Consider the following 15,541-nt stretch of genomic DNA (forward strand, 5'->3'; position numbering starts at 1 on the left):
GCAGAGCCCGTGCAAACATATCCACGTCGCTATGATCAGATGCTTTCTTAACTGATACTTTCTCACTGCTGTCATTCTTTGTTGTGTTAATTTTGTTATTGAGAGAAAAGCGCGTAGAACATATTTACATATTCGTCTAAACGTAGCTGTCAACGGCATCTGGATCTTCGTTAACTGTATATCTCAGCAAAGAATTTCCAACTTCTTTTTACTACAAAGCGAAGAAAAAAAAAACATTCGCCATCAGGTTCTTGAATCACGTTCAGTTTCTTGTACGTCACGTGTGCACGAGTGCGAGCAGCACGAGAAATAAGTTGCTGCAGTTCACTTAACGGCCACCGGTGTCGCTAATAACAAGGGTTTCTGATTTCTACATGTAGAACATTTAAAGGGGTCATATAATGCCATTTTTGTACAAGTTATTAGGATTCTTTAGGGTCTAAATGAAAAGTTTGTAATACACTAATTAAAAATTCTCATTATTATTGTAAGAAAACATGCCGTAATATACCCTGAGTGTAAACTTTAGCGGCATTCATCGTAAAGCGTGCAAGCGATTTGCAAAGATTAATATAAAGGTTAATAAAACGTTACACTCACTTCTTCTGGAGGTGCAGCAGCAGGAACACGAATAGTTGGTACCGATCCTTTTTTCAGGAGCAGCTTCTTAGCAAAACCAGCTTTATACTGACCCTCGTTTATAAAGCAGTCTGGTGAGAAATGATTCGCGCAAACATGAAAGCATTGACGTTGATCGTGGGGAATATTCCCTTCGAAAACAAAACTCAGCCACTGCGTCTTCAGCGGTTTGGATTTCGGAACATCAAAATGACTGCTGTATTCCTTATTACACCCAAGAACAGAACACCACAATCGCTTAGACGCCATTCTGCTCCAGCGTATCAACAATGTCCGCGCGGACTATGATGACAGCTCGCTCAGGGCGGGTCTGTGTTGAAACGCTGCTGTCAATTAACAATCGTGGGAGGGGCGTCCGACCGTGTGACGGGGGAAAACATATGAGGAGATTAAAAAAAGACCACTGGATGGATTTTTATCATTATATGATGGTTGTGTACAGCCACTGCCAACACACATTTCAGTACAATCAACTTGTAAAAGTGCATGTACCATTATCTTACCCCTTTAAAGTGAAAAAATGTCCCCCATTATTCATAATCTTCAAATGTGTGTTGTTTAGTGCCTTTGCAGTGCAATCATAGTTAGCGACCTGTAGCTGAGAAAATTCTCTGTTCACTGTCTCAGAGGATGAAAATGAGATGAAAAATCATCTCTGAATGTGGAGAAAACACTCCTAATAATTAAAACGGAAATGTCAATCTACAATGGCAGACAGAGAGCTAAATAATATTATAATCAGACAAAAATATTCTAGTGGAGCTTTTACTCTTACTGTGTTATGATGTTATGAACAAGGCCTATAATTCGATTTTTTTTAAAAGAAACAGCAATTTATTTATTTATTTAAATTACTTGATTCATTTGTAATATTTCACTATAATGGGTGATGCACTTTGTTTTGTTATATGTCTGAATAAAAAAACAATGCTCTGGAAATATATTCCAAGGGGCATACATTGATCTACCCTTGTTTTCTCTATCAACTGGTAGGAGGTTTAGGAGGTTTGGATGTCATCACACTGAGTAAAGAGAAGAATCTAAACTTCACCCCTACAAAAACATACATACCAATCGATCGCTCAAGGTCAGTAATGTTTACATTCAAGGTCAGAATGAAAAAAGTGCAATGTTATTTCACTCACTAGAATTTTTTTTCTCGAGCATTTAAAAAAAAGCCTGTACTGTAACAATATAGATAGGCTATGTTACCACTGAACTAGCAGGTGGAAAGGCAGGGCTAAAACTTCATTTTACTTTATTTTAACAAATTACCTGTAATTATTGGAACACTGGAGAGCGAGTGAATGTTTTAATTTAAGAAATTGCATTAGAAAATGTGAGTATACCTCTGTTAATATAAATTTATGTTTAACTCAATAGATAGCACGAACATTCAAGCAAACAAAGTAAATATTTTGCAGCATCATGGTCGCATCCAGTGCGAGTTCTTGAGGTGATTCCACAGCAACCACTGGTCAGCACCTTGGACAGAGGCTGCTTGTTGATCTTACCAAAAGATTATAAAAATAAGGTTATGGGTCTTATTCTTATTCTTTATTTTGTTTTATAGCGAAATATGGGACTTACTAATAGGATTCGTATAGCCTACGGATTAAAGCTGGTAAATGTAGACCGTTAAAAGAAAACTTCGTGCGCTGATCCTGAAGGTGGCACGTCACGGCCCACGTCAGTTCAAGAGCACCTGTAAACTAACGGACTTGCTTTAAAAACAAGCAGCAACCGCTAACAAAGCAAGCGTGTGGCCCTTTAAGTCTAATTATAGTTCCTCTCGAAACTGATATCCACTGCCCTGCTGTCGTTTTGGCAAACAGTCAACACAAAATGTTATTTAAAAAAAAAAAAAACGTCAAAAGGTTATTAAAACAACAAATTTTTACCTTATTCAGGTGGGGGTTGCGTGTAACATCATACCCCCGCTTCTTTGTGTAAACAAAGGTCTTGGTTTGGTCTGCTGACTTCTGCATCTCCCACTCGACAGATTCCTGTTTGACTAAAGCGTGTGCCATGTTGCTTCCCCTTTAAATAGCGCTGAACTCAACAAGTGCACGCGCTGCATCACAGACAGGAAGACGTTACTCAGCGAAAGTGTCACAGCGGTGGCGTGTTGTTATCGCCAAACTATTAGCTGTAAAAGTCGATAATAGCCTGGAAAATCTTATCTGGGGCAGGACATTATAGGATTTACGTAATATTTTCACGCTTTGTTTCAAAGTAACTTTCCCATGGTTGGAAAAGGATAAAATGAGGCAGGGGCTAGTTGTCACAATGTTTGTATTGCAGATTTGAGTCAGCAGTTATACAAATGTGTATTTTCTTTAACAGGGGTTTTATATGTTGGTTTTAAGTGCCTGGTTTAAAACCTTAAAAAATAATAAGTACAAGAATATGAATTCTGGCATCCAAACTGAGAATTTCAATCTCATATTTTGCTATAGATTTTGGGTAACACAATAAACCTAGAATATAGTTGATAATTGTTTAATTTACAGAAAAGCCTATACAAGACGTAGACATACATTAAATGAACAATTTCTTTGACAATAACAAATGTTCAGTCAATTGCCAAGTGTTTAAGGTGTGTGAGACTATATGCAGAAATTAACCTAAAACCCAACCTGAGAAAAAAAACTATCCCTGGTCTATACCTTACCACTTATTTCTGATATTTCAAATGTAATCTTACACAATTTGTAATATTGATTTACCCCTTTTTTTTTATAAATCTTACCAAACAATACCAACAAACTGGTGTGTGTGTGTGGTGTCAGGTGATGACTAGCAAGGTTGCAAATTCACAACCCAGATTTCATTGTGCAAGTTGCTCTGAGTGAGGTAATATGGCTTTGGATAATGAAAAATTGCTGAGTAAGACTAAGACAATAGAACGACTATGTAAAAGGTACTGTAGTTTCATCATTGGACAGATTGGCTGATGCATGCACAAAACTTTATTGCAGCTTTACCCGAATTATCCTCTCATCAGAATTTTTAATACAAAGCTTATTGTTCCCATCTGGACTATAGAACTATAGATAGCGTATGTGTGTGTGTCTTTGTGTCACTGTGAGCATTACCTCACTCCCCTTACATTGCACAAGGCCATTGAATTAGCTGAACTGTCTCGTAATGATAAGAAGGATCATGTTTCACAAATGAGCATGTCTGATAGCAGTGTTCTGGCTAAACCCTGCCCTGTTTGTGTGTGTGTGTGTGTGTGTGTGTGTGCATAGTTGGCCGTTTCTTCAACTATAGGGACTTTTGGCCCTATTTTTAGAATTTTCTTTATCTTAAAACATGCTTTTCATACTTGTACAACTATCTTTGTGAGGACCAGTTTGAGTTTTAGACCATTGGAGTGAGGACAAAGAGAGTAAGGTGAGGACATTTTGGCCAGTCCTCACTTTCTGTGACCCCTTTAAAGGCCTGTTTGAGGGTCAAGACTTGGTTTTAGGGATAAGGTTATAATTAGGTTAAGGGTAGGTTTAGGGTCAGGGGTCGGGTTAGGCACTTAGTTGTGATGGGTAAGGTTAGGGTAAGCGGCTAGAGATTGCATTGTGTCAATGAATGTCCTCATAAAGATAGATGTACAAGAATGTGTGTGTGTGTGTGTGTGTGTGTGTGTGTGTGTGTGTGTGTGTGTGTGTGTGTGTGTGTGTGTGTGTGTGTGTGTGTGTGTGTGTGTGTGTGTGTGTGTGTGTGTGTGTGTGTGTGTGTGTGTGTGTGTGTGTGTGTGTGTGTGTGTGTGTGTGTAAGATATCTGGTTCGTACAGTATGCTGGTATGCATTCTTACAGACTTAGTAGTTAGGGTCCTCTTACAGAGATGCTTAGTCACTGTGACTACTTAGAAATGCCCAGGGCATTTGGCCCTGATCCAACACTACATGCCAGGGGCAAAAATGTTTAAATTGCTTATGCATACCATTACTGTTCCCATATGAACAAATCTGTAGATATGAAGCCTGTCTAAAATGTTAATTAGCAGTGAAATTTGAGCTCTTTTCTAAATACACATAGAGCACATAAGAGAAAGTAAAGAAAGATGGCGCAGCTTTAAGGAACTGGCTCAATAAGGAAGCTGATGGATATTCTGTGACCTTCAGACATTTCCCTGTATGTATGAAGTGTGACTCAAGGGCAGCTTGTTCAAGTGCATTCCTTTTAGCCCCAAGGCCTATGTCACTTTATCTTGGCTTTAGGCAGGCTAAATGTGGGAGATAGTGAAGCTAAGAGCATTCAGAAAAAAAAACGACAACAGAGACACAGTTAGATCACAATGCATTTTAAAACACTATCTTTCTTCCTGATGCATTAAATGCACAGCAGTTTCATTCAGACTTCATGTCCTTCTTTACGGTATCTTTTTTTTAACCCTAAAAAAAGCTCACTTTAACCCATTTAAATTTACACCTTGGTCAAAAATATCATATATTAAAAATAATATATTAACAAATATTACTATAATTTATTTTATTTTATTTAAATATAATGATATTATTATATAATGCAAGTATTAGAGAATAGAATAAAATAGATAGAAAATATTATAGAATAATGTTTAAATAGGATAATTGTGATATCAGGAGACTCTTCTCCCTGTTAGTGACTGGTATGAGGTGATTAAACATGTCAGAAAATAGACTGAAAATGATTTACAAGAACAGTGAGCAAACCAGGCTCTTGACAGTGCCAGGTTTGAGGTTATGTCACTAAATATAAACCCAGCTTGCAAAATAAATCAAATATTTATTCTACAAAAAATATTGTAATGGGGTGATTTTTCAGAGAAGCATAGGCCTTATAAATTGGATGACAAAAAGATAAACACTAGCTGCCCAAACACTATGTTGCAGAGAGTTATAAATGGAGCGATAAATTTGGCAAGACTGTGATACAGAGGCTGAGATAAGAGCTCAATGAGGCTCAGATAGGGGTACATTCGGTTCATTTTTCATTACACACTACACATCAACAGGGCAAGATAATGAAGCTGATGACTGTAGAAAATGAATAATATCTTAAGTAACAACTGCAGTTTTACGGAAATAAAATAAATGTAATTCAGTAAATAAAGGAAGTTTATAGCCATTTAGCAGACAATTGTTACCCAAAGTGACTTGCAAATGCAATTTATTACAAGCCAAAAATATTTGCAGTCCTATAAAAATGAAAATTCTGGCCAAAATATATTACAAATATTTGCCAAATATAGGATACTTTGGAAATAGCACATGATATTTACTGATAATATATAAATGGCCAAAATTTATGAGGAAAATAATTTAAACATATTGTAAATATATTTTAACATTTATATAGCAATACTGTATATTTTTAGCCATGCATTTTTGAATATTTTGAAATAAAAATGTAAATATACATCTAAAAAATATTTGTACTCATTTTTGCAGAATGAGATACAAAATTCTAAAGTCTAAGCTAAGAAATAAAATTAACAATACATAATTGAATTATGTTGAATGCTACTGAAACAAAAGGCAGTGTGTAAAATGTATACAATATTAAAACAGTAGGTTATTTTATTAGTGAGCACTGCTTTTGCTGAATGTCACTTTCTAGAACGTTTTCGTTCACTGTTCCTTGCTAGTGGAATGATCTTCCCAACCCTATATCCGGAACAGAATCCCTGACAATATTCAAGAAAGAGCTGAAAACTCATCCCTTCCATCAGCACTGCACTTTGCTGGGAAAAAAAAACAATGCCCCAATGTTTTCTCTATTCCTTAATCTCTCTCTGTTCTAGAATTGTATTCTTAAATGATGTCTGAAACTTTGTATTGCACTTCTTGTGTTTATTACCTCTTTGTGATGAATCGCTTGTTGTCACTTTGGATAAAAGCTAAATGAATAAATGTAATGAATTCTACCTAAATCATGCAGATTGCCTTACTATAATACTGGACAGCTTAACTAAGACATTCTTGCGAAACAAGACAACAGCCTTACACCACAAGCCGTTTGCAGCAAAAAGAAAAAAGCCTCAGTATCCTATTTTCCTTAAGTTTCTTCTACTTCTTCATGCATAAGGCAATGGTTTTCCCAAAATTCCAGTTGTCAAGCTAGTATTGCTATTATTTGTGCTTTCAGAACGATATAGATAGTATTTAACATCAGGGGTAAACATTTATCTGTGCACACTCTATGTTATCTGGTTCATAATAACAGGACTTGCTTCCGGCTGTGTATAATTATATTTGCAAAGGTGTTCAATTCAATGATAAGGTTCATACAGGAATTCCAGGAGCCTCCTATGACACACTCTATTCCCAGATTTAGGCTGTTTGAGCCCTACAGGCCCTTAAATACAACACTGAGCTCTTCAATCTGAATCAAAGCCACAACACTGGCCACAGATCAACAGGATGAGGGAAATATCTACATAGCCCCAGAAAAGACAGTGAATGATGTTCTCGATAACAGAGGATTGCTGAACTTCCTCCCTTACTCGTGAAAACCAACACCTGGTGTTGCTGCAGCTGTGATGTATGATATTAACACACACACTCGCATACTTACATAGTGTGCAGCGAAACACCTAGATTTCCAGGAATGAGGAAATTATACTCCCTGTGCTGTGATGTATACCTGCCAATGCAAACTGTATCAGTGGAGAGTTTCTCAATGAGAAGCCGCTGTGGGAGTAAGGGAATCCCTCTGCGCTGATAACGGAAATTGCACGGATAATTTGGAATAGGCTAGAAGTGCGAATGTGACACGGCTAATGTGCTAGAAGTTCATATTTTTATATAGGAACAAAGTGAAAAGATTTAGCAGTTGGTGGTTTAGGGAGCAGCGAGAGAGTAATTGAATCAGAAGAGGTGGGATATGGAAAGAACAACGCCATAAATCTGTCTTGCCATTTTTGCCTCGCTGTTCACTTAGGAATGAAACAATGCACAGTCGTTCATTTCTGCTTTAGGCAAATACATAAACACAGTGTCTCAATGAAACACATTGTATGGTGTGGTGTTCAGAAGAAGATTCCACCGAGCTTCATGAAATGAGGGAAACGCTCAAACACATTAGATCCACTAAGAGGGATTTTTGCTGATTTTAATCAGCACCATTCTTATATCCCATTAAAAACCTCAGCAGGGGTGAGCCGAGGGAACCACACATCTCAAATCTTAGTGAGTTTTTAGAGGAACACACACAGACTTGTGAGCTCACCAGATGTCTGTGACAGAGAGAAGGACAGAGAGTTCAAGAAAGACTGTGGCATCAATTGTATAATCTGTTCTTAACTGATAAAAACACTTATTGAGCAGGTGAGTTAAGATGGAGCAATAAACAGCAGTTAAAGAACTCTGAATATGAATTCAAAAGCCCAAGTTTCATGATTCTTGACCAAAAGCTGTAAGTTACAGAATAAGATACGGAAAAATAGGAAAAGATGTAAAGCGACCAACCACAGCTTGATTTCTTTTCACGTGCAGTTAAATAGATGATAATGCAGGCCACCTTTAACAGATACATACATACATAAATTTAAAAAAAAAATATATATATATATATATATATATATATATTTTTTTTTTTTTTTGATGTTAGGGAAACGGTTCCATCATCAACATGATCAAAAACCTGGTCAAAATTTTTTTATTTTCACACTAAAATGCAGGGGCACTCTTAAAAATAAAGGTTCCAAAAGGGGGGTTTCACAGTGATCCCATAGAACCTTTATTTTTAAGAGTGTATTTTTAAAATAAGGAATTTGTTTACAATTTATTTAAAAAATTTTTTTATAAATATGACTTTAAAAACACTTTAAAATGCATTAAGCAATACATGTTTCAATAAAACTAATTATATAAATACATTATTACAATAAAATAATAAATAACACTATTACAAAAAAAACATTCAAATTATTTTATTTTTTTATATTTTTTTATTTTTGTCATTCTATACCTAAAATTAAGATAAGAACAGATTATTTCAAAGCCAGAAAACAAAGCATAATATACAGTTCTGCTTGTGAACATCTGGATTACTTGGTACTTACAGTAGTACCCAAGTACACAACTCTGAATATCTTTCATATATTTTGATGCCATTAACCTGGCAAACCTTGGCGAACTCATCGACTTGTTCTTCATAGTGCTCATAATAAATTTTCCTTCATTTACTGTGATGTTGCTATAATTTATCTTCTGACATGATCGTACAAAGTGTTTGCACGTGTTTAATGGGGAATAATCAAGCATGCTAGCACACGAATGGGCAATGCAAAAAGTAATACAAAACAAAGAATGAGACAGACTGAGAGGTAAGGAGAAGGACAAACAGCTATACAGCATAAAGTGGCTTGAAAAATGCAAAGGCAGGTCAAAGGTCATACAAAGGGGAATAAGAGCTGCTTTTGATCTTGGTTCTTTGAAGTGATCTTGCACAAATAGGGAGGTCAATGTTATTTAGCAATGTACCGCTATATGTAAATACTTGACTTTCTGCCAGACAAGAAGCTTATTGGCAGTTATGAGTGCTTTGTATGAAAATCTTGTATTGCACTTAACAATTAGCAGAACAACTAAACAACCTGTAAGCTAATCCAAAAGGACCCTGGCTGTTAACAAACTCCTGACACTGAAGCCACTAACCATCTAAATTCACAACCAAAAATGGAAGTCAACATCTATTTATCCTTTCATTGTAAAATGTTGAACTTGTTTCAAGCCGCTAACTTGACAACTCCTATATGTCATCTTGTAGGCCAAGTCCAGGCCAATATCGGAGCAGAATGACTCACTGTGTCAAATCAGTGTGTTTGCTTAGGAACCATTTCTGTTTAGTTTGTATTAGCTGTTTGCATGCTTGAAGTGCTCTGCTCCTCTCTTGTGTATGTTGGCAACTTCGCCTTGAGCACAGGAGGTCATGTCTCTTAGAGAAGTCTGTCCAAGTGTCTCACTTTAGCAGCAGTCTTGGTGAGCTATACTTCTATCAAGATGTGGGCATCCTTATAACTTCCTTAAACAGGTATTCTACTTTGAAAGTAAAAAAAGTTATAGACTAGAGGGGAAAATGTGGTTTGAAGCACTGTTCTGGTTGTGTAAAAACTTGGGCATGGCATAAAAAAAAACAGATTTTAACCAGATCCCTTGGATTAGAAGATCTTTGTAGAGTTCAAAGTGCCTAAAAAAAATCTTATAAATAAATGCTATAATATTTGTAATTAAAATATTTATTTACACAAATCTTTAATGCATACACTACCATTTAAAAGTTTGGGGTCAGTATGATTCAGCTTTGCTTATCAAGAACAAATTACATTTTAATTATGCAAATAGAAAATGCACTGTAAAAAATATTGTTGGTTTAACTTAAAAAAGTAAGTTACATGGTTGCGTTAAAATTTTTAGTTCATTGAAATAAAAAAATTGAGTTAATACAATGAAGAAGATTGGTTTAATAAATGGTAACTCAAATAAGTATGTTATCTGAACCACATTAATTATCTAAATTGATTTTTAGATAGATTTTTTACAGTTGGGTTATTTTAAAATGTATTTAGATCAAATAAATGCAGCCTTGGTGAGCATAAAATACTTCTTTCAAAAACATTTAAAAAAATTAGAAATGGTTTTATACATATGTCTGCTTTGCGGCTTGTATATGTTAAAGCTGCATAATGACACAGCATCCTGACATTTGACCCATTTGGATGTCTAATTATTTGCTGTCAACAAATTCAGTACGGCTAACCCAAAGTTATCTAGCTAGATTACAGGGGAGAGGGGGGCTGGTTAGGAAAGAGGCACCCTGTAAATGGCTCTCTCTTTCTGGGAGGAAGCTAAAATAAGAGATGGAAAGGTGAAGGCCAGCTGAGATGGTTTATGACCATGACCTGCATAAATAAACACTGACTCTTTAATCTACATCGACTCCATTGACTCCCTAAGGATGTGCCTGAGCAGCCACTCAACACAACACTCACGTTCCCTAAACTCCAGCAAACTGTCTTCGTTTGCATGTACATGAAATTATGGATTAGCAGCGAGTGAAATCTGATCACAAGCTGTTGGGTAAACTGGAATCCGGTCCACCAGCTAGACCAGCACTAGCTCCAACCATCATAAACCAGCCTGGTTTATGCTGGATTTTTCAGCAGGGGAGTCAGCTCTTAAGTAGGTTTATATTAACTACTCAAAATGAACGCTATAGTTGCAATATTCATAAACACAATCTTCTAACAACATACGCCTGCACAAAACCTAGTGGTTCACCCTGGATCATGAAAACATGACTTCCTTTGACAAAGAACTCTCTATGCAACCAGTGTATCGCACAACCATGAGCAGAAATATCACTTTAAGCTATTCCTTTCAGAGCAACGCTGCCAAACACTCATGTAACAATTTCTAGTCCTGTCAGATATGAAATTATAATTTTAGCCTTGCAGCTCAGACACAGAGAAGTGGCTCTCATTTGAGACAAGAGTTTGATTCTGCTCTGTCATGTACCCGCCCACTCCGCCTCCATCATTTGCAGTCTTGTGTTCTGACTCAGAAAAAACAATAAATATAATACCAATGTGCAAAAAAAACAACAACAACAACAACTAAAAACAATACACCTTGCATTGACAAAGAAAGAGCTCATGATGATCATTGTGTGGGGGCACATTCTCTAAGTTGGAGGGTGGAGGCCACAGTCTAAAGCGGTGAGATCACCTTTCTCTGTTCAGACTTGACAGAGAACCTCACAGTGCTGGGAAGGATGCTGATGTGAGCGTACATTGTGGACGACTGAAAGTCTGACCCTTTCCCTAAGTCTCTGATTTGGACAGAGAACTAGAAAACCGAAACATCCAGAAACAAGATGATAAAAAGGCAATATACCGGAATGTACATTAAGTGTAATATAAGTTCTTGCACAATGCAGTTCTGCCTCTTTCTAATTCCAGCAGTCACTTTAATTCCAGGACAGGAATTTGTGCCATTTTGTGCAAAGTGTCTACACTCAACAGTAGTTTGGTGGACTCTTTAAAATAAAATAACACTCAATCATTTAAATTCGTAGAGCTCCCATGAATTATTAAGTGGAAAAATTATCAGACATCTAAAGTAAATAAACTTGAATTTGTATAAATTACAGAAATTTAAAGTCAAATCTTTAAAAAATAAAGTTTAAAACATATGTTGGTAATCTATCTACATTGAGTTTTCAACGGGAGGTTCATAGAAATGTTTGTATTCATTTACCTGAAAAAAATGTATGTAAAGACAAAGTAACCATCACTTAAAAGTAGCCTACTTAAAGGGATAGTTCACCCAAAATGAAAAGTTTGTCATTACTTACCCTCAAGTTGTTCCAAACCTGTATGAGTTTCTTTTCTTTCTTTCTTTTCTTTTTCTTTTTGTTGAACACAAAAGAAGATATTTTAAAGAATGTTGGTAACGATGGTAGCCATTGACTTCCATATTATTTTTTTCTACTATGGAGGTCAGTGAATGCCGTCAACTGTGGTTACAAAAATCCTTCAAAATATCTTCTTTTGTGTTGAGCAGAAGAAATAAACTCATACAGGTTTGGAACAGCATGAGGTGATGACAACCCTGTAAATGATGACAACATTTTCATTTTTGGGTGAACTATCCCTTCAAAAACGTTCCTTGCATGAATCATGAATATAGGTTACTCCAATTGACTTGAAATTAAAAATGTAAAAATAGTTCATCTTTTTTTTTATGAGACTTTCCCCCTTTTTATAACCTATGAACAGTTATAGCTACCACATTTATGATTTTAGCCTCACAAAAATTATTCAAATTAATTTCGATTTTTGCATGATTTGTATTTTTCCCCTCAGTAATTTAAAGACTAAAAGGAAGCTTGACGTCATTCACCCACACAAGAATCTGCATGTGCACGCACATTTAGAGGCGTCCTTTTAACTCGCAGACCCCCTGGCTCGCGTGTTTACCACATCATGTACACGGACACAAGTGCCAGTGATGTGGGAACGGAACCGAACCACAATAAAGTCGCTGCTGCGCTATTGTGCGCTCAGTGGAACGAATCAGTGGAAAGCCCTTTTGAATTCATGACAGACTCTTTGAATTGTCAAATAAAGATTTATTCAAATCCAAAGATTCATTAAGATCAAGTGCTGAACGCTTTCTCAACTTCACTTTTTCTGCTCCATCGTTGCAGAGCATGATGGTCCCTCCCCTATACGAAACTCTTTGTGAAAATCTTGTTGGGACTTTTTTTCCTCCCTTTCCCTTAAACGTCAAGTGTAATTCCTACCAAGGGTTTCGTCTCTGAGCTCTCCCTGTCTTGAAGGTGGAGCAGATATGAGAAGAAACGGACTATCAGCCAATCCAACCGAAAACCTCTGAGATGAAGTAACTTTTAAACGCTTCCTGCTTAAATAACAAGCATCTGTTTGCGGATTGAACATCTCCATCAATCGAATGATAGCAGGTATGACGCTTTATTTATTTATTTATTTATTTATTTATTTATTCATTCATTCATTCATGCATTCATTCATTCTCTTTAAATTTAAAATATTTATAACTTTTTGCATCATTCTAACCTGTGAAAATAATAAAGTGTCATTGTCGTGATCACATGGATTGCAAAGGTTCTGTGAAAAATTAACTATAATAAAAGGATATCCTACATAGCCTAGGCCTATATTAAAAAGGTAAATGCAATTATGTAACGGTAAATCAGGAATGATAATTAATTACAGTTGGGTACTTGACCCCTAATCTAACTAAACTTTTAAACCAACCCCTTACCAAAAAAAAAAAAAATAAAGAAAGAAAGAAAAATAAACAGTGGAGGTCTCATTTGGTGGAAGTGGTTAGCATAATTTGTATACAAGGGAGATGATTAATCCGCATTTAACTTCTCATTGTTGGAGTAAAATATTCATGAATCCATGAATGAGAGAAATAGGCCTACATAAAGATCCGGTAACTTTGAATGAATCAATCAGTTTTCAATCTCAATTTGAAAAGGGACCAATAGCGCCACCGTTTGGTTGATAAAGTTGGTTAAAAAAGTTTACAAATGTGCAAGATTGAGATTTTTGCCTTGTAATGGAAAAATGGGTTGATGCTGACATGGACGGGAAATGTTCTGCTTTTTCCACTAAAGCCAGTTCTCTAGATGTAGCCTATTACAGAGAAAATGTCGTTAGAAATGTCATAGCGATATTTCAGCAGTGATGGAAGAATGTCAGATTGCAGTTGCTCAATTTTATAAAAAAAAAAAAAAAAAAAAAAACCTTGATAGAGAGATCAGACCACGTGTCAGACCAAGTTTGCCGTCTTTGAGTCTGTCGGTTTTGCCGACTTTATAAGGCCCGAGCTGTCTGCATATTTTACATCATCGACTTACTGGAATTTGTTTGGACCTCTGTAAGTGTTCCCCTTCTCACGGCAATCTCCAGTAGGGACACATCTGATTTGTCATTGCCTGAGTCCATAACTTTATACCACACATTCACGCGCACATATCTCCCCTCACACTTCCGCTGGGGCTACACAGTATTGTCTGTACAGATTGATTCTCATAGACAGCACGGCTGATGCAGATAATCCACACCGACGCCATGTCATAGTGAAGTGTGAGGTGGGAGGAGAGGGATTCCAGCTCTGCAGGGGAAAATTTACTGAACCAAGAATGGAGTAGCAATCTATATTCCAACCCTCACTCTCCATCCCTAAACTGGCTACTGATTAGAAAATGTTGCTGCAGTCTGTATTTTTCTTGGTCAGTGTTCAGCAATCTAATATGTGATGAATGTGTGAGAGTGGTGACTGTTAAATGCTTGGCTTTGTGCTTTGCTGATTTTTTTCTCGCTCTGTGAGTCATGCTGCACATACTTCCACCTTTGCTTTGTAATGCTTATGCTGATATAATTTTGAAACGTAGTAATGCTGATTGTTAACATATTGGTGAACTTTTAACATACATTATCAAAAAATAAATAAATGATGAGTTGTTTCAACCCAACTTTGGGTCAAATATGGACAAACCCAGCTGTTGGGTTACATTTTTAAATTACATTTTTAACCCAATGTTGTTTGTCCATATTTGACCAAAATTTGGGTTGAAACCACCCAGCATTTTTTTTTGTGAATTGTACACCCCCTAAGATGAATTGCTTGTGTGTTTTTCCTCTTCAGTTGCTTTGGTTAAGTATCTGCTTAATGAATGAATGCATTTCTGACTGGTAAATCGCGGCCTTCAGCCTTCTCATATTGCTGAATAGTCAGTGTTGTCCATGGCAAGGCTGTATGAGTCTGCGTATCCAGAAACCGGCATTATTTTCAAGCCTCTCTTGTATTACACACTCATCTCATATTTCGATCTCTTCAAATGAATGCGCATCTTGTGTCTTAGTTATTGACTGTAGTGAAACTGACCCCAGAATACTTTGTTTTAATAGTAGCCTACTATATATTTAATAGTAATAATATCAGTGCAGTGTTAACCTGGTTGCAAAGCCATTTGTTTTGTACAGTGTAATGGAATCCAAATCAGTTTCCTACCTTTTTATTTATATGGTTAGTATTAAGCTGGATAATGTAATGTATTTCACAATAACCACGTCATCTTGATCAGGACCTTTGCTGATGAAGATCCCTTACTTATCTTATTCTGCAAACGGGGGGATCTCATTGACATGGAAAACCTGAAAATTTCAGGATACTTGGATAAAATTTAGATTTACAGGCCTTAAAACATTACGGAAATGTATACAATCTTTAAAAATGATGTTATTATCTAATCTTACGTTATTATTATATTCATCTATATAATGTTGTTTTGAAAATCTTTATCCTGCACCCACGAATGACTGGAAGAGTCATGGAAGTGCATTGTTCAAAAGCTTTGGGA

The 15,541-nt window shown here is 36.3% G+C and overlaps 2 protein-coding genes across 2 annotated transcripts in view; one reads left to right on the plus strand and one right to left on the minus strand.

Annotated features, from left to right (window-relative positions):
- The window catches only part of me1 (malic enzyme 1, NADP(+)-dependent, cytosolic), a 90,343-nt gene extending 87,644 nt beyond the window's left edge, over window positions 1–2,699 (minus strand). The window contains exon 1 of the mRNA XM_084386052.1: window positions 2,541–2,699. Coding sequence (XP_084242178.1) covers window positions 2,541–2,669 — 129 coding nt within the window. The 5' untranslated portion in view covers window positions 2,670–2,699. The remainder of the gene's footprint in view (window positions 1–2,540) is intronic.
- The window catches only part of cnr2 (cannabinoid receptor 2), a 302,290-nt gene that overhangs the window by 190,571 nt on the left and 96,178 nt on the right, over window positions 1–15,541 (plus strand). The window lies entirely within an intron of this gene.

Source organism: Rutilus rutilus (genome assembly GCF_951802725.1).
Source record: "Rutilus rutilus genome assembly, chromosome: 17".
NCBI lineage: Eukaryota > Metazoa > Chordata > Actinopteri > Cypriniformes > Leuciscidae > Rutilus > Rutilus rutilus.